The 21,231-nt window shown below is 35.7% G+C and overlaps 1 protein-coding gene across 1 annotated transcript; it reads right to left on the reverse strand.

Annotated features, from left to right (window-relative positions):
- Positions 1 to 1,678: 1,678 nt before the first annotated feature.
- Positions 1,679 to 19,309, reverse strand: LOC123556715 (serine/arginine-rich splicing factor 4-like). The gene is made up of 4 exons (XM_045347637.2): positions 19,179 to 19,309; positions 15,610 to 15,684; positions 12,263 to 12,670; positions 1,679 to 6,176 (listed from the first exon to the last, which is right to left on the reverse strand). The coding sequence occupies exons 1-4, from the start codon at positions 19,208 to 19,210 to the stop codon at positions 4,277 to 4,279; spliced, it is 2,415 nt and encodes an 804-aa protein (XP_045203572.2). The 5' UTR covers positions 19,211 to 19,309; the 3' UTR covers positions 1,679 to 4,276.
- Positions 19,310 to 21,231: the final 1,922 nt, after the last annotated feature.

The following is a 21,231-nucleotide window of genomic DNA, read 5'->3' on the forward strand; positions in this document are numbered from 1 at the left end:
TGTAGTGAGAGAGGTTATATGAATTTCAGCATTGTACATTCCCCTCGTTTACAATATTGAAGTACGCCTGGACACCGACCAGGTTTTTGCAACAAAGGAGAGAACAGTCGATAAAAATGTACGTAACATACATTGGAATAAGGGGGATTTTTTGGTTTGTCAATATTTTTTCGGGAAAAAAAAAAAATAGTCCATTCTTAGCTATCAGTGGTTCGTTATCAATTTGGAAACCACTGTAGATCTCTGGTATGTGAAACTGTGGAAGGTTGGCTCCTTTACTGCCCCCTTCTGTCTTACCCTGAATGCAATGCACTTTTCTCAAACAAATTAGATTTTCTAAGCATGTAGTTACATTTAGGACTAAGACGAAAATATTAAATAAATTACAACTAAACTCCTTCAACAAGGTACTATTATCACATGTTACATTGATCGCCATTTTTCTATCGTATTTACGATTTCTTTGTAAGTTCAAAAGTAAAGGTAAATTTTATCAAAGAGCTATAAAAATAAATTTATACTTCTTTGATTTTATTTACCGTCGCTTTGTGAAACAATGAAAATAAGCTCTATTGAGCTTTTGAGCGACCATATTTTAAACAGTTAACCCAATTACACCTTAACCATAGCATTAACAGCTGGGTCGACCGAGGCAATCGTGATAAAGTGCCTTGCTCAAGGACACACCGCAATATAAGTAGCCAGGAATCGAACCCGGGACCTTCACCTCCGTAGGAAAGTGTCTTAGCCGTCCACACTGTAACTGAGACTTTGTTACAAGAAGGAATATCACTCTCTTGACGTTTATGGGGATGTTAATAATTAATCTTTTCTGGACATTTTCGTATCATATTTTGGTCACGGAGCATCAGTGGCTGTTGGCTTTAAATCTTTATCCATCACTGCTTGGGGTTTGAAATCTCGCTGGATGTGTAGAATTCTTTCATGTAAGGAAGCCGTCCAGTTGGCTTAAAAAAGGTTGGTTGTTCAACCCAGATTCCCGTCAGTCTTTTATAATGCCTAGAGGGGCACAGAGAGCTTATCCAGCATGAAAACATTGTAAGTCGACACATGACCTATAATAGTGTCGGGGTGTCGTTAAACTTCAAAATATATTTTGCCTAGTTTTAAGTTTCACTAAGTGCAGGCACGACCCTGCTGTTTTAAAAAACCCTGCGTGTTTGAGTTTAAACCGCTTCACAAGTGGACGCTACACTTTCTGCTTTAATTTGGACTGTGCACTGCTTTGCTTTGGTATTTGTCCCTTAATTTACACTCTGTACCTTTGAATCATGTTCGGAATGAAGAGTATGGTTTGATGCACTATAAACAAGTTATAATTCCCTAGTGTTGTTTTGGCTGCCGATCGTTTCTAGGTGTCGCTTCATTGTATTCCTTCATTTGCTTATTTTGACCTCCTTGTGTGTATGTTTAACTTTTTTATAATTTTAAATAGTTCTCAAAATACTGGGGTTTAGCTATTCATACCGGCTAATACCATTGTATTACCTGCTGGGCTATAAATTTCAATTTTTAAAGCCTATGTTCCGGACTATAAAAACTGATCTTGGGACAGTACCATATTTCTGACCGATGGACAGACATAACTAAGAGATACTTATAGTATAAAATGCTGTTTAGCCGAGTTTATGATAATAGAGGAAGTAACATACAATACTTTAAAGATTATTTCCTTTAATTACACTACAATATTTTGTCACATAACTTGTTACAGGGATCAAATATTAGTATTTTTCTAGAACTAATACATTTACAACATACAGCACATATCATGCTGCTATAGACTTTGACTGAAAAAAATACACAGCATGAAAAATTAATCACAATTTTCAGGAATCTACTTATTTTTCTTAAAAAAAAATTAATCACTTGTACATCTGCAAATGGCAATAAAAAGTTAGATAATAAATTTGATCACTCCTAAATTTCATGTAATACTGGTTAAAAGATTTTGAAACACCACTATGAAATAACTAGATATGTGTCCCTAGTACACTGGTGCCCCCACTTCCTGTCACTGTTTATGGTGTTTCATGATTCTAGGTGAAATATTTGAAATTATTTAAAGCAACTGTTACAATTTAACCAACTTTGAGAGCTTTAAGTGTTTTTAACAGTTGCATGTGTTCCCCAAAACAGCAAACATATTCTTTAAATGACAGCTGATTCACTCACAAATCTTCACTGACTTCAAGAGATACAAAAGGTTTATTCAACCTCTTCTTACTTCCACAGAAACATGAGTACTGGTAAAATAATTTGCATTATCTCCAAATAGTTATATCATGACAGAATTCAGACCAACAGACTTGTCTAAAGAAACAAGAGCTGTCCGTAAGACAGCCAAGCTCGACTATTCGGAATATTGTCACAGAAGCAGGAAATTATTACCCAAAATGTTAAATATCAAAAGAATTTTAAGTTCGAAACGGGACATAATTTGACCAAATGCATATCAGAGTTATGGGACTTGATGCTATCAACTAGTTTTATAACCCCGAAGAAACATGTTAAGTTTTAATTCCATATCTGCATTAGTTTTGAGGACAGTAACTTGCACGTAAAACTTTAACCAGAATTTTCTAAGTCCAAAAGGGGGCATAATTTGCTCAAAATACATGTTAAGAGTTATGGAACTTGACCCAGTGAGGTTGGTAACTGACCTAGAAAAAGAACAAAGAAGTTTCAAAGCTATATGCCTTTTGGTAATAGCTGTATGTACTTGCACGCAAAACTTTGACCAGGATTTTCTAAGTCCAAAAGGGGGCATAATTTGCCCAAAATACATGTCAGAGTTATGGGACTTGATTCTATCAACTAGTTTTATAACCCCGAAGACACATGTGAAGTTTCAATTTAATATCTGCATTAGTTTTGGAGATAGTAACTTGCATGTAAAACTTTAACCAGGATTTTCTAAGTCCAAAAGGGGGCATAATTTGCTCAAAATACATGTCAGAGTTATGGGACTTCACCCAGTGAGGTAGGTAATTGATCTAGAAAAAGAAAAAATAAGTTTAAAAGCTATATGCCTTTTAGTAATAGCTGTATGTACTTGCACGCAAAACTTCAACCAGAATTTTCCAAGTCCAAAAGGGGGCATAATTTGGCCAAAATACATGTCAGAGTTATGGAACTTCACCCAGTGAGGTAGGTAAAAGTCCAAAAGGGGGCATAATTTGGCCAAAATACATGTCAGAGTTATGGGACCTGACCCAGTGAGGTAGGTAATTGATCTAGAAAAAGAAAAAGTAAGTTTAAAATCTATATGCCTTTTAGTAATAACTGTATGTACTTGCACGCAAAACTTTAACCAAAATTTTCTAAGTCCAAAAGGGGGCATAATTTGGCCAAAATGAAGGTCAGAGTTATGGGACTTGGTGCTATCAACTAGTTTTATAACCCCGAAGACACATGTGAAGTTTCAATTCAATATCTGCATTAGTTTTGGAGATAGTAACTTGCATGTAAAACTTTAAGCAACATTTTGTAAGTCCAAAAGGGGGCATAATTTACTCAAAATAAATGTTAGAGTTATGGAACTTGACCCAGTGAGGTTGGTAATTGACCTAGAAAAAGAATAAATAAGTTTCAAAGCTATATGCCTTTAAATGATAGCTGTATGTACTTGCATGCAAAAACTTAACCAAGGTGTGACGCCTACGTCGACGCCAGGGTGAGTAGAATAGCTAGACTATTCTTTGAATAGTCGAGCTAAAAATGGATTGTAAACTTACAGTGTCCACCTTAGCCAATATTGGCAGGGTAGTAATTATCATATAGACCTCTGTAAAGGAGACTAGAATATAGACTAAACAAATACCTTCATTTTACCAATTCATTTAAATAAATAATACCAAACTCAAGTTCTAAATTTCCTCTATACAGCAAAATAAATGCATGTATAAATTATTATTTCAATAACCCATAATATTTTAAAACTGATCTCAATTTAATTGTTACCGGTCATGAAATGACATCCATCAAGTCATTCTAATAGTTGTCCTCAGATAGGAAACTAATTTTTGCTAATTTTACATAAATGTAATAATGTTGATACGTTTCACTTCTCGAAAGATGGAATGTACACAAATTTGTGTCATACATTCCACCTTTCGACAAATTTGTGTCATACATTCCACCTTTAGAGAAGTGAAACTTATCAACAGAGACTATTTTCTTTTAATCAAGATCTGCACTCGCTAGGTATCATATATCCCTCATCAGGTATGACACGTTCTGTTGTCATTTAACATCATTCTAAAACACCTTCCTCTGAAGAGCTACTCCAAGCTTCACCACTCTCCTCATCCGACACATTCTCCAAGTCACCTTTGCCATCAGACACTATTTCCCCCTCAGACTCTTCCTCCTCCAGTTGAACACCATTTTCTGAATACTGCTCTTCATTATATGCAGATTTTTCACTTTCAACTGCATTGCTTTCATTATCTGATTCACTGCCACGATCACTGTTCTCTTCATTTTCTGACTCTGATTCACTTGATTTCTTTGATCTGTGTTTACTTCTTGAGTGCTTTCTGTGTTTAGATTTTTTATGCTTTCTAGATTTTTTATGTTTTCTTTTTGAACGACTATGAGATCTTTCAGAACTATCTTTATCCGAGACAGAATTTTTTCTTGATTCATGACTATATGATCTTCTATGTCTTGATCGGCTTCTGTGACTTCTAGATCTACTTTTAGAATGATGGTCTGAGCTGTACCTCCTTGATCTAGAATGACTTCTAGAGCGATCTCTCGTCCGATGTCTAGAATGACTTCTAGAGCGGTCTCTCGACCGATGTCTAGAACGACTTCGAGGGCGATCTCCTGACCGATGTCTAGACCTACTTCTAGAATAACTTGAACTATGTCTAGATGAATGTCTTCTTGATCTACTGTTAGACCTGTCTCTTGAATAACTTGAATCACTGTCAGAGTAGTAACGTTTTTTCTTCTTTTTATATCTATGTGACCTTGATCTTGAACGAGATCTTGACCTAGAACTAGATTCAGATTTATATCCACGACGCTTAGATTTCTTTAAAAGTTTGTGACCATGTTCTTTTATAAACTTTTCCAAAAGGTAAGGATCCATTTCATAAAGAAAACTAGCGTAGAATGGATTAATGGGTGGAAACATAGGGAACCCACCCCTGAAACCTCTTGGAGGTCTACCTCTGAAAAGAGGTCTACCTCTCATAAATGGTCTGCCTCTGAATGGTCTCCTTGGTGGACGCCCTCTAAAATGTTCAAAGGCTGCCATCCTCATTTGCTCTTCTTGCCACTGCATGTCAGCAACCCTTCTCATATCTATTTCATTTCTCTCTCTTTCAGCTTCATGTCTCATTTCTTCTTCTTTTCTCTTTCTATCTGCAAGCCTTTTCATGGATTCTTCTTTCCTTTCTCTTTCAGCTTTGTCTCTCATTGCTTGTTCTTCCCTTTCCCTATCAGCTATCCTTTGCATTTCTTCTTCCTCATCTTTCTGTTTTTGTTTTAGATATTTTTCTCTCCTTTCTTCTTTTTCAAGTTTCACTTGTTTTAAATATTTTCTATTTCCTTTTCTATCAAAATCATGTTTTGCACTAACTGAACCTTTCTTCATTTTTATTTCCTCTATATCAGCATACATACTTCTAGAACTTATTTTTTCCCACAAGGTTTTGCCATCATTTGGCAGTTTTCTTGTTTTCTTGCTTTTACCTTTATGTTTCTTAGGTTTTTCAATATTATCAGCAGATTCTGTCCCTGAATTTAAGCATTCTTCATCACTTTCTTCATCTGTTTCTGACATAACCATATCCTCTCTCCTTATTATCTTTTTGGCTTGATGCAGATCTGAAATATCGTCATCAGAATATCCACTTCCTTCATTATATTTTGATGTTCCAGCACCTTCATAGTCTACGTTATTAACTTCAGGTCTAAACTGAGACTCTCTACTGGGACGACTTCTTTTCCTTAGACTTCCCTGATCAGGTTTACAATCTCTGTGTGATTTGCCTTGTCTTCTGTCTGTCTGATGAGAATGTTGTCTTTTGTTTTTACTTTGTCTGTATACATCTTCATCCTTTTGAGTTCCTTCAGTTTTTTCCTCAAACTCTGCTGCATATTCATCTGCAGAGCCAGTGTCTGACCACTTGCCTTCAAATCTGGAAAACAATATACATATATAAGTTTCAGTTCATGTATTAGCATTATTTGTAGGAAACCATTTGACAGAAGAATTTTACAATATACATGTAGCTAAAATCTATTGAACCCAATAATCTCTCAATGGTTGCACATGCTGATTGGAATATCCAGTTCCAGAGTAACTTTTTTGGCAGTAACAAAGCTCTACTGAGTTACCACCAAAACAGTCACCTAAGAGCCAATTATTCCCATCTGCATCTACAACCAATGGTAGACAGTTTTTCTTGCATACTGCATTTTAGAAAAAACAAGAGGGCCATAACCGCCCTAAATCACTCACTTCCCCCTTGAACAAATCTGACATAGGACCTTTCAAGGAGGCCACATATCAAGTTTATTAGCCCGCCATCATCAGATGGTGGGCTATTCAAATCACTCTGCGTCCGTGGTCCGTCGTCCTACCGTCCGTTAACAATTTCTCGTTATCGCATCTCCTCAGAAACTACCACGGGGATTTTGACCAAACTTTGTCAGAATGACGTATTGGTACCCTAGTTGTGTCCCCCTAAAATTCAGACTGGTTCAACAATTGTTTAGTGAGTTATGGCCCTTTGTTTATTTCTATAATTTACATAGATTTATATAGGGAAAAACTTTGAAAATCTTCTTGTCCAAAACCACAGAGCCTAGGGCTTTGATATTTGGTATGAAGCATCATCTAGTGGTCCTCTACCAAGATGATTCAAATTATTTCCCTGGGGTCTAATATGGCCCCGCCCCGGGGGTCACATGGTTTATATAGGGAAAAACTTTGAAAAACCTCTTGTTCAAAACCACAGGGCCTAGGGCTTTGATATTTTGTATGTGACATCATCTAGTTGTCTTCTACTAAGATTGTTCAAATTATCCCCCTAGGGTCAAATATGGCCATGCACTGGGGGTCACATGGTTAACATAGACTTATATAGGGGAAAACTTTGAAAATCTTCTTGTCCAAACCACAAAGCCTAGGGCTTTGGCATTTGTAATGTAGCATCATCTAGTGGTTCTCTACCAAGTTTGTTCAAATTATCCCCCTAGGGTCAAATATGGCTCTGCCCTGGGGGTCACATGGTTAATATAGACTTATATAGGGAAAAGTTTTTAAAATCCCCTTGTCAATAACCTACAACATTCAAATTTGGACCACATGTATGGTTTTGAGTGGCAAGATGAACCTTGACATGAGTTGACCTTGATTTTGACCTAGTGACCTACTTTCACATTTCTGTAGCTACAGCCTTCAAATTTGGACCACATGCACAGTTTTGTGCACTGAAAAAAACTTTGACCTTGACATTGACCTAGTGACCTACTTTCACATTTTTGAAGGTACAGGCTTCAAATTTGGACCACATGCATAGTTTCGGTTCCGAAATGAAATTTGACCTTGATTTTGACCTAGTGACCTACTTTCACATTTCTCAAGCTACAGCCTTCAAATTTGGACCACATGCATAGTTTTGTGTACTGAAACAAACTTTGACCTTTACATTGACCTAGTGACCTACTTTCATATTTTTGAAGGTACAGGCTTCAAATTTGGACCACATGCATAGTTCTGTGTTCCAAAATAAAATTTGACCTTGATTTTGACCTAGTGACCTACTTTCACATTTCTGGAGCTACAGCCTTCAAATTTGGACCACTTGCATAGTTTTGTGTACCAAAATGAACTTTGACCTTAAGATTGACCTAGTGACCTACATTCACATTTCTGTAGCTACAGGCTTTAAATTTAGACCACATGCATAGGATTGTGTACCGAAACAAACTTTGACCTTGACATTGACCTAGTGACCTACTTTCACATTTTTGAAGGTACAGGCTTTAAATTTGGACCACGTGCATAGATTTGTGTTCTGAAGTGTAATTTGACCTTGATTTTGACCTAGTGACCTACTTTCACATTTCTCAAGCTACAGCCTTCAAATCTGGACCACTTGCATAGTTTTGTGTACCGGAATAAACTTTGACCTTAAGGCTGACCTAGTGACCTACTTTCAAATTTCTCAAACTACAGCCTTCAAACTTGATGCACATGCATAGTTTTGTGTACAAAGAATTTTGTTCTTGAAATTGATCTAGTGACCTACTTTCACATTTCTCAAGCTACAGCTTTCGAATTTGGACCACATGCACAGTGTTGTGTACGGATATGAAATTTGACCTTGATCTAGTCAAAAAGTCTTAAAATGGAACACTCAAAAATGGCACATTGGTGGGTGCCAAGATCACTCTGTGATCTCTTGTTTTATTTTATTTTTTGTTGGGTTTAACATTGCATGAACACAAGTATAGATAATATGGTGATTTTCAAGCTTTGATCGTGCCCCTCCATGCACTATTTCATCACTACCCAGCACCTGGCTAGAACAAACGACTGTCCATAAGCCAGCTGGACAGCTTCCTCACATGCAAAATTTGATGCCCTGAGTAAGACTCCAACCCTCATCAGTTAGGGTCAAGTGATTTGAAGTGAAGCGACTTTAACCACTTGACCGTGGAGGCGCCCTACAGATCAAGTTTAATGAAGATCCTCCAAATGGTTCAAAGAAAAAGTCAATTAAGGATTTTTTTACTTTTAGATGTAATTGGGTTAAGTGCTCTCATTTGAAGAAACTTTACAGAGAATTTTATAAGAATACTACAAACCAAGTTTGATTAAGATCAATCCAGTGCTTCAAGAGAATAAGTTGTTTAAAGGTAACCCCACCTGAAAACACTTTAGAAAGGACCTAGCCAGGACACTGCAGACCAAGTTTGGTCTAATTCTGAGCAGTATTTATGGAAAAGATGTTTAAGTTAAAAGCCAGATCACCCACCTGTACTTAAATAATTCATCCTGAACAAAGTTCACAAAATTTTAATGAGGAAAACAAAATACTTTCTTTGAATCACTCTTTCTTATAGCAGCACATTTAAACAAAGCAAGGGAAATAAATGTCTCAAACAGAAAATGAAGTCAAAGATGCACTGTTTAGTTTTATCACTTTCAGCATAATTATTGTGATTATTATTCTGTAAAATAACTTTTTTGAATCATGAAATGTACAATAAGGAACGATATCTGATTGTTACTGAATTTTACGTAAACAATATATAATCAATGCACAGATCATTAGTTGTCATAATCAGCACAACAGCCATCTGGCATGAAGCGTACCAGGTCTTCAAGGGTAAAATCACTGGAAATGTCCACAATGAAATTTCAACAGCAAGGTATCTACCCTTAAACATAGATTATAGACACAAAACAACATTTTGACCAAAAACAAGTTCAAGGGCAAGTTAAGACAAAATGAAGACATAAATTCTAAAAAAGATGTATACCAAGAGCTGTCACAGGAGACAGCGTGCTCGACTATTTCGATGCTGGACAGTGACACTGGGCACATCTGAGGAAGCTGGAGCTGTCAAAGGAGTGTTTAATGACTCCAACGGTGGCTGAAGATATTGCACAATAGCTTGAGTCTGTGTCAGAAATATTAAGTAATAAGAGAGACAAAGATAAAGTGTATCAAAACACTAAATAAATAATAAATCTAAGCAAAAAGGGGGCATAATTCATAAAATATTCGTGCAAGAGTTATGCACCTCGTGTCATATGATGTGGGCATTGATGTGGAACAAATACTTCAAGTTTGAATCAAATCCATTTAGTAATAACTATGATATAGGGAAAATGCATCAAAATTAACCTTAAATTCTAAGTAAAAGGATGCATAATTCATGAAAAATTGGAGCCAGCATTGTGCACCTTGTGTCATATGATGTGGGTGGTAAGGTGGAACAACTATTTTATGTCTGAATCAAACGTATTTACATTTTGTAGTTATAACTGAGATAGAGTAAAAATGCATCAAAACTTTAACCTGAAATTCTAAGTAAAAAGGGGGGATAATTCATGAAATAATGGTGCAAGAGTTATGGCCCTTGTGTCATATGATGTGAGTGATGATGTGTAACAACTATTTTAAGCTTGAATAAAAGTAATAACAGAGATAGAGTGAAAGTGCACCAAAACTTTAACCTGAAATTCTAAGTAAAAAAGGAGTATACTGTGAAATCATTAATATTCGTGGGTGACTAATTTTCGTGGATTTCGTGGTTGAGTCAATCCACAAAATTTAATCCCAATGAACAAGTAAAATTTTCGTGGATTTCGTGATTGAGTCAATCCACAAAATTTAATCCCAACGAACAAGTAAAATTTCTTTTCATTTTATGTTCAAAAGTTGAAATTCACGAATTCATATCCCCACGAAATTGCCATTTTGACCAGAACCACGAAATTTCATGCCCACGAAATTAAATGATTTTACAGTAATCCATGGAAAATTAGTTCCAGAATTATGGACCTTGTGTCATATGATATGGGTGATGATGTGAAACAACTATTTTAAATTTGAATCAAATCCATTTAGTAATAACTGAGATAGAGTGAAAGTGCACCAAAACTTTAACCTGAAATTCTAAGCAAAAGGGGGGATAATTCAAGAAATATTGGTGCAAGAATTATGGCCCTTGTGCCATTTGATGTGGGTGTTGATGAGGAATAACTATTTTAAGTTTGAAACAAATCCATCATGTAATTACAGAGATAAAGAGAAAGTGCATCAAAAATTTAACCAAAGTGCGGACATGGAAGGACGCCGACACTGGGTCGAGTAGGACAGCTCTCCATACTTCATATAGTCAAGCTAAAAATCATGGTTTAAAACAACTATAATCATCAAGATAACTTTGATATACCAAGCACTCCTTCAGGGAAAAAGTTCTACAAAAAGTAAAATCCAACAAGGAATCAGTTTGATTTACATATGATTTAAAGCTGTAATTATTGATATTATTGATTTCATCAAATGTTGTTTAGTTTTTCTTTACATTTTACTTTCCATTAAAACTGCTACATATATAAATAAATAATATCAGCAAGAAAACAGTTTACAATGGATCTACAAACAACTGATAAACAACAAAATTTCTATAGATGGGCCCATTTTAACAGTCTCCTCAGTGTGACATTCCTCCCTGCTGTGAGTTCACAACCTTGTTTGGGGTGGAGAATTCTTTCATGTGGCAATGCCATTCAGCCTGACCTATGATTTGGCTGGTATGATGTTAAACCCAACAAAAAATAAATCTGAAATTCTGTAATTTTAACGTGGCAGTTTTGCAGCATTTACATGAATTTTGTGATAAGGTCTTGCATTTATGTAAAAGACATGGGCAAATACATACATTTTCAGATGATATTAAAAACAATGGATGTAGGATCTTCGTGTATAGTAAGTGCCATTTACTGGCCTCTTCCCCTTATAAAAATCTTTAAAATCATGCATTTTTCCCTCTAAATTTATGTGATATGAACTAAAAGAAGCTTTACTGGTGAAGGTATAACCTTGATTCTGAACAAATAGTTTACAGGCAGACCTTCATCTCTTTTTGATATTGGGTGAACACTTTAGTGGAGTTATACCAGCAAAATACATAGCAAGTATTTATGACACACTGATAATGTTTGAAAGCACAGAACTGATAAGAAATACCAATTATACCTTTCTATGTGGGACACAAAATATGTAAGTCCATCCTACTGTACCATATTAAAGAATTACTTCAAACCAAAGAGTCTGAAAATAGGTTTTACATGGTGAACACAGTCTTCAGTTTACATCTAATGCATGAATGTATGAACATGGATGGTACAGTAGACAAGATGACCAGAAAAAATTTCATATAACTATTACCGGTAGTTTTGGTTTAGAGTCACACCAGTATTTTCCATCATATGGTGCCATTTCCAGCTCTTGATTGTGGAGGAATAACCCAGTTAGGTGTCCCTCTTGACACTGTTTCAGACATGGGCAGGGACTTGGGTAGAACCACTAAACTTCTGTAAGCCACAAGACATGAAGAATTCTACTCCCAAATAAAGGTTTTGAACGCATTGGTGAGAGTCAAGTGATTTCCTACATGAAAATTTGATAAAGTTCTATGAATGTTCTACACTGTGCTACTATACACTGGTGTAACTATCAGAGCTGCAGCAAGAGATTACCTGTCATGTTGCCATTTATCATGTGAAGGATCATCATACTCTGTGTAGGACTCCTCGGAATCTGAGGAACTATGCTTGTAACGCTTCTCTACAAAGTTCCCTTTCATAAAAGAATGTTTTCTGTGTGAATCTCGGATATACAAATCTGTGCATTTGTCTGAGTAAGCAATAGCATCGAATTCTCCATAATCAGGTTCCGGTTCATTTGGTTCTGGTTCAACAATTTCTTCACGATCTCCCTGATTTCGATAATAATTTCTACCTCTACCGCGTCTGTTGTTCATATGATTCTGATATTTACGATAACTACCGTCTCTGTGCTTTTTATCCTCCCTATAGCTGTGTCGAAGTGTGCTCACCAAAGTATTATTCAGGAAACGCTTATTTGGTAAAATGTCTCTCTTTTTCCTGAAAACACATAGATTCTGCAATTATCTCAATTCACAAACAAGAGCTGTCAGAGGACAGCAATGCTCGACTATTCAAAAGCCTTGTCAACTGAATGAATACAAAGTCGAGAAAGGGGCATAATTTTGAAAAAATGCAAAGTAGAGTTATGGGACCTACACAGTGCATGTCAGATCATGACAGTGAACAAGTATGTAAAGTTTCAATCCATTCCCATTAGTGGATACTGAGATACCAGATTACATACAAAAACTTAACCAAAAACTGCTAAGTCAGAAAAGGGGGCATAATTTTGAAACAAGAGCACCGCCTTGCGGGTGCTGACGCTCATCTGATTTTTTTTGTATAATAGAAATATTGTCCTACCCATGATTTTCTAAGTCTAAAAAGGGCCATCATTCTTGCAAAAAGCAGGATAGAGTTATGTTTCTTGATGTACAGTGTCCACTTATGATGGTGGAAAACTGTTTGCAAGTTTTAAAGCAATAGCTTTGATAGTTTATGAGAAAAGTTGACTTAAACATAACATTCAACCAAGAAAATGATTTTTCTAAGTCCAAAAGGGGCAATAATTATTGCAAAAAGCAGGATGGAGTTATGTTGCTTGCTGCACAGGGTCAGCTTATGATGGTGAACAAGAGTTGCAAGTTTTAAAGCAATAGCTTTGATATTTTAAGAGAAAAAGTTGACCTAAACATAAAACTTAACCAAGAAATCTGATATTTTCTAAGTACAAAAGGGGCCATAAATCTTGCAAAAAGCAAGATGGAGTTATGTTTCTTGCTATACAGGGTCAGCTTATGATGGTGAACAAGTATTTCAACTTTCAAAGGAATAGCTTTGATAGTTTAGAAGAAAAGCTGACCTAAACATAAAACTTAACCAGGCAACGCCAAGGCAGACGCCGACGCCTACAACCGCTCAAGTGATGACAATAACTCATCATTTTTTTTCAAAAAATCAGATGAGCTAAAAAGGGGCATAATTTTGAAAAAATGCAAAGTAGAGTTATGGGACCTACACAGTGCATGTCAGATCATGACAGTGAACAAGTATGTAAAGTTTCAATCCATTCCCATTAGTGGATACTGAGATACCAGATTACATACAAAAACTTAACCAAAAACTGCTAAGTCAGAATAGGGGGCATAATTTTGAAACAAGAGCACCGCCTTGCGGGTGCTGACGCTCATCTGATTTTTTTTGTATAATAGAAATATTGTCCTACCCATGATTTTCTAAGTTTAAAAAGGGCCATCATTCTTGCAAAAGCAGGATAGAGTTATGTTTCTTGATGTACAGTGTCCACTTATGATCGTGAAAAACTGTTGCAAGTTTTAAAGCAATAGCTTTGATAGTTTATGAGAAAAGTTGACTTAAACATAATATTCAACTAAGAAAATGATTTTCTAAGTCCAAAAGGGGCAATAATTATTGCAAAATGCAGGATGAAGTTATGTTCCTTGCTGTATAGGGTCAGCTTATGATGGTGAAAAACTGTTGCAAGTTTTAAAGCAATAGCTTTGATAGTTTAAGAGAAAAAGTTGACCTAAACATAAAACTTAACCAAGAAATCTGATATTTTCTAAGTCCAAAAGGGGCCATAATTCTTGCAAAAAGCAGGATGGAGTTATGTTTCTTGCTGTACAGGGTCAGCTTATGATGGTGAACAAGTGTTGCAAGTTTTAAAAGCAATAGCTTTGATAGTTTAGGATAAAAGCTGACCTAACATAAAACTTAACCAAGAAAACTGATTTTCTAAGTCCAAAAGGGGCAATAAATCTTGCAAAAAGCAAGATGGAGTTATGTTTCTTGATGTACAGGGTCTGCTTATGATGGTGAACAAGTATTCCAAGTTTCAAAGCAATAGCTTTGATAGTTTAGGAGAAAAGTTGACCTAAACATAAAACTTAACCAGGCAACGCCGACGCCGACAACCGCTCAAGTGATGACAATAACTCATCATTTTTTTTCAAAAAATCAGATGAGCTAAAAATGCAAAGTAGAGTTACGGGACCTGCACAGGACATGTCAAATCATGGCAGTGAACAAGTGTGTGAAGTTTCAATCCATTCCCATTAGTGGGTACTGAGATACCAGCTTACATACAAAACCTTAACCAAGAATTTCTAAGTAGAAAAAGGGGCATAATTTTGTAAAAAAGCAAAACAGAGTAATGGAACCTGTGCAATGTAGGTCAGTTTATCACAGTGAATAAGTGTGTGAAGTTTCAATCCATTCCCACTAGTGGTTACTGAGATACCAGCTTACCTACAAAACCTTAACCAAGAATTTCTAAATCGAAAAAGGGGCATAATTTTGTAAAAAAGCAAAATAGAGTTATGGAACCTGTGCAATGTAGGTCAGTTTATAACAGTGAATAAGTGTATGAAGTTTCAATCAAACAAGAGGTTACTGAGATACCAGCTTACATACAAAACCTTAACCAAATCGGGACACGAACGCATGGGTGAGTCCAATAGCTCTACTATTCTTTGAATAGTCGAGCTAAAAATCAATCATGAGATCTTACTAAACACATCTGCTGTAAGAATATTGTGGACAGCTCTAACATAGACATCAGAGGCGTACTCCAAATTTTTGCTATTCTAGCTACATTGTAGCAAACAAATAAATTTATGCAATTATAAGTCCATAGAGATTCTACAAGACCCAAGAACATTCAGTTATGTTTTTGACACTATTACATTTTTGCATGTTAGTAACAACTGCCTTTATTTAAATAGAAATTGAATACAAAATATTTTTTGTTGTTGGTTTATAGTTACACTGACACAATCTAGGTCTTATGGTGAAATTTCCAAAATCAAAGCAGATTCATTGTGAATGTCTGAATTGTTACGAGCTCTTTGAAGCTTCAATTTGATGTTTATACAGTAGAATTTCATATACTTGGATAATGAGCACTGAATTCATACCATCCAAATGCTCCATATTCATTAGCAAGCTCCTTTGATCTCTTTGCTTCCCTTAGAATCTCTTCAACAGCTTGCCTGCAATAGAAATAATAACTTTACACACCTCTATATGAGATAATCTTATGTCATACGACTCAGTTTTTCATAAAACAAGAGCTGTTGGAAGAACAGGGCTCTCAAATATTTGAAAATGTAATATAAGATATTATTATTATAAATATGATAAAGGTGAGAGTGAGAAATGTAACAAGACCACCGCAAAGCGGAGCAATATACGCCCAAAGGTATGACCTTTGACCCCTAAGTAATAAGTATGACCTTGACCTTGAAGCAAGCCATCCAAAACATGTACTCTGCACGTCATCTCAATGTGGTGAACACTTGTGTCAAGTTTCTTTGAAATCCTTCCAAGGGTTCAAGAGTTACAGAGTGGACACTAAATTGCTTTGACCCTTAAGCATGACCTTGACCTTGAAGCGAGCCATCCGAAACATGCATTTTGTTCAAATGGGGCACTTGGCCACTACCCTACACATGTATCTTTCAGATAGTTTTAAAGTTGTTGATGGTTGATCATTTCGGAGAAATACTAGTCCAAATATTAGGACTTTTCGGGACAGCGTGAGAACTTTTGACTGTCGCTGACTCCGTCACGTCCAAACTTATTATGCATATTTCTGATAGGAAATCCCCAATGAAAATCCGTTGGGAACGACTTCTGGTATATGTACAAAGTATTTGTAATGATTGCATCTCTGATAATGAATTTATGTTGACATTAAAGCATAAACTTGCCTCGCTGACATTTTATGAATGTATATTTTGTGTTTTGTTTCTGTAATTTAGTGTCATATCGGCAGTCTTCTCTTATTGAAATCGGTGTCAGGTTAGATATCTCCTCGCACCTGTCACATCATATTTCGAAGATTTAAGTCTCTTATTTAAAATTATGGAATAAATTCAACCCATATGAAGTTTCTACACGAATATTAATGTTTAATTTATTAAAGCAATAAAGTCTGACCAGTATATTATGACTTTTTTTATTTTTTAAAGTCTTCGTTTTCCTAACAGTAAAACGCAGATACGGGTAAGGCTTAGAGGGATAACACAGGGCTTTTCATCAGCAAATTGGGAAGAGGCCTTGGCCTTTCAAATTGGGAAATTTATGCGCGATAATTGTCCATTTTGTGAACAGTAATCAACCGGAAGTAAACACCGAAAGACGAATCAAATTTATCTCCCCTGAAACACGACTCAAATCCAGGCCATGGAACATAACGGATTAAAACTTGTAATGTGTCACATGTGGTTCTTTGCACTGTTAGGCTATAGTGCAACAAAAAATCAATACCAGGCAAAAGCTTCCTCTGGAAATATTAAAATGTAAACAAAATCTTAACCATCTTTTGGCATGATTTTGATAAATCTTACCTTGCATTTTGGGAAATATCTCTGCCATAGTTGGGAAAAAATAGTATATTTTTGGATTGGGAAGTGGCCTTATACAGGCCTCTGTTATATAAGGATGAAAAGCCCTGTGACAACTATAAAATATTAGATCATAAAATAAGTCGTCCCGATAAGCCAAATGAGAAAGGCTAGAGAAATACATGTAAATATTTCAAAATTGAAAAAAATTTGACGACTACGTTTCAAAGAAATTATTGTGGCTATGCGAAATTCACACTTAAACAGCCATTTAAAAGCTTCTACAAATAAAATACAACCACATAAACATGTGTAGGGTGTAGTTGGCATGCGGATATTTGTCCATATCTTTTTTGGTCCATCTTTTTTGGTTGAAAAATGTCAAGAGCATGTAACGACAGTCGTCGCGAAATGCAGTACTGCCGAGTTGTTTAGCTTCAATAAATTAATATATAGTTAATAGGTGCTGGACTGTCTATAAATACTATATAGCATCATTATTTACAAAACGAATGTGCCGAATACCTATAGGACGGATTACACAAAACCGGAAGTGACTACTCAGTGTTACATGTGAAGTAGTCCAAAATGTAGTTCCATGCTATGGATGAAATCTGGTATAATGAGTGACATGAGGAGGTGACAGTTAAATTTTTGGCTTATGTTTATTGCTTATAGTATTGAGAATAGATCTAGACCATTTTCATTGTTAATTTCTTGAAATAAGTTTTATTCTTTGCGAAAAATGTCTACCTACGCGTAACTGCTAAACGGCTGTTTTCATGGGGGCATTTTTAGAGGGTGATGTTTCTCAGATCAGATTATTTTTCTTATATACAACATAACATGTCAATATCTTTCTATTTTTGATCACAGACACTTGGGGTCTGGAACCCCCAACCCCTCCAGCCTAAACTACTACGCACCTGTGTATATTTTTATCATCATCATCGTATATCCAGACCCAAACTATAATCACACAAGCAATGTTAAACTTAATTTGAAAATATATATAATCTCTCACTAGCTTAAAAATACACAAGATATAAATCTTTGCCAGAAAATATATCTCGCACACCCACCTTGAAAAATCATCTCATATTTACTATTTTAACAACTTTCCCCAAGAATTTTGGTGTTCTTTCATACAATATATATTTTTCTTCAAGATGATGTTCATGATAATACTTTATCTTCACTGCTGTCAACAAAATACGCGAGAAATATTACAATTGTGAAATTTTTTCCTCCATTTACAAGATCTTTCGACTGCGTATACTGTGGCTTTCCGGCTTAGTACGATAAATAAACATCGCGTAATGAATATGGGAACCAGCTGGTTCCAGTATTCGCTGCGCGAAAAATATTTACAATATGAAGCCGGCAGCCATAGCTAACGTAGTCGAAAGATTTTGTAAATGGAGCGAATTTTTTGACAATTGAAGAATTCTTCGCGTATTCTGTTGACAACACTGAAAATTCAGTACTATCGTGAATATCATTTTGAAGAAAAATATGAACTGTACTGAAGAACACCAAAATTCTTGGGGAAAGTTGTTAAAATAGTAAACATGAGATGATTTTTCAAGGTGGGTGTGCGAGATATTTCTGGCGAAGATTTATATCTTGTGTATTTTTAAGCTAGTGAGAGATTATATATATTTTCAAATTAAGTGTAACATGGCTTGTGTGATTATAGTTTTGGTCTGGATATACGATGATGATGATAAAAATATACACAGGTGCGTAGTAGTTTAGGCTGGAGGGGTTGGGGGTTCCAGACCCCAAGTGTCTGTGTTTTTGATAAGAAGACATGTTATACTAAATGACCATAATGGTTTTCATATCATTGAAATGCTCTAAAGTGCTGAAAATGAGGTCTGAATATTTTGTTATTAATATGAAATAAATAAGGAATTGAATTGGTAGAATGTTGCCGCCCAGTGATAGTCGGAAATCGACGGTTGGGTGAAAGATGTAGATGTAGATGTAACCTATACCCGTTAGTAGGGTAGGACTATCTAAACTAGTAGATTTTGACTAGAAAATTTAACAATAAAAATGTGTTGATTCGAGGGCGGTGATTGATGTATCACTTTTATCTTAATTCATTAGTATACAATAAGTGTTATACGTACCCTTCTAGCGTGATTGGATGGACGTCGCTCATCGGAAATTGATTTTAATTGCATTTGTACAGTAAATTACTTTTTTTTACATTCTCACCGTCTGACTTGGAAAGTAAAACCCATTATTGAAGCCGTACTTTATTCCGTCCGCGATTGGTTTATACTTAAAGGCTGAACACCACTAAATCCGGCTGTTCTTTATTTCATATAAAATCCACTTACTTTATAACGGTTTTTCGACATTTTCTAGAATATCAGATTTTCAGAGACTTATATTATCTTAAAGAACTATATCGCTACTTTAGAAAACCAAAAAGAAAAGGGGTGTTAACTTTTATACAAGAGCACCGCCTTGCGGGTGCTGACGCTCATCTGATTTTTTTTTGTGTAATAGAAATATTGTCCTACCCATGATTTTCTAAGTCTAAAAAGGGCCATCATTCTTGCAAAAAGCAGGATAGAGTTATGTTTCTTGATGTACAATGTCCACTTATGATGGTGAAAAACTGTTGCAAGTTTTAAAGCAATAGCTTTGATAGTTTATGAGAAAAGTTGACTTAAACATAATACTCAACCAAGAAAATGATTTTCTAAGTCCAAAAGGGGCAATAATTATTGCAAAAAGCAGGATGGAGTTATGTTGCTTGCTGTACAGGGTCAGCTTATGATGGTGAACAAGTGTTGCAAGTTTCAAAGCAATAGCTTCGATAGTTTAAGAGAAAAAGTTGACCTAAACATAAAACTTAACCAAGAAATCTGATATTTTCTAAGTCCAAAAGGGGCCATAAATCTTGCAAAAGCAGGATGGAGTTACGTTTCTTGCTATACAGGGTCAACTTATGATGGTGAACAAGTGTTGCAAGTTTTAAAGTAATAGCTTTGATAGTTTAGGATAAAAGCTGACCTAAACATAAAACTTAACCAAGAAAACTGATTTTCTAAGTCCAAAAGGGGCAATAAATCTTGCAAAAAGCAAGATGGAGTTATGTTTCTTGATGTACAGGGTCTGCTTATGATGGTGAACAAGTATTCCAAGTTTCAAAGCAATAGCTTTGATAGTTTAGGAGAAAAGTTGACCTAAACATAAAACTTAACCAAGAAATCTGATATTTTCTAAGTACAAAAGGGGCCATAAATCTTGCAAAAAGCAAGATGGAGTTATGTTTCTTGCTATACAGGGTCAGCTTATGATGGTGAACAAGTATTCCAAGTTTCAAAGCAATAGCTTTGACAGTTTAGGAGAAAAGCTGACCTAAACATAAAACTTAACCAGGCAACGCCGACGCCGACGCCGACGCCGACAACCGCTCAAGTGATGACAATAACTCATCATTTTTTTTTCAAAAAATCAGATGAGCTAATAAGAAAACTACAGTTTGTTAACTACAACCCGCTGAATTTACTCCTTTTCGCTTCTTTCAATTTCTCTTTTCAAGATATTTTTACGCCGCCATTTTTACCCAGCATGCGATAGGAACATGCTGATTTCAATAGAATGCTAAGTAATACATACTGAAACGCAGTAGAGTAAAAGAAAACATGATGCTATTGAGAAAGGGCAGGAGGAAAGGGAAAAAGATTAGCACTATTCATATTTGGACAACTGTAGACCAGCGGAGGCATACATTTGATTTGGTATTGATCTGCCTATATGTAGATGACAGTGTCATTCTCTTTTCCCAAAGACATCATTAAATTTTCTACATCTATATCTACGGTGTACTGTCCAACAATCAATACTGATTATAATTGGGAGACGCTTGTCACGGACAGACTGTTAAAAGATGAGCAAGCTCATTAGGTGCAAAGTTAAAAAGAACTACACTTTCTAAGATTAAAAACATAGATATAGATCAGAAGGATACAGTTTATCAAGGAGAGAGTTCCAAATAAGTTTTCAGCTTCCTACTCCATCCTGTATGCCTTTTTGATATATGTACATGTTGTAAATGAATTGTGATTAATAAAATATTGTTTAAACCAAGGTTACAGTTCCCAGCCTCTCAATGAATAGAATCAAAGTAGGACTGGACTATATGTGTAGGGGAAGCCCATTCCAGGA

The sequence above is a fragment of the Mercenaria mercenaria genome, chromosome 5 (assembly GCF_021730395.1).
Source record: "Mercenaria mercenaria strain notata chromosome 5, MADL_Memer_1, whole genome shotgun sequence".
In the NCBI taxonomy this organism is placed as follows: domain Eukaryota; kingdom Metazoa; phylum Mollusca; class Bivalvia; order Venerida; family Veneridae; genus Mercenaria; species Mercenaria mercenaria.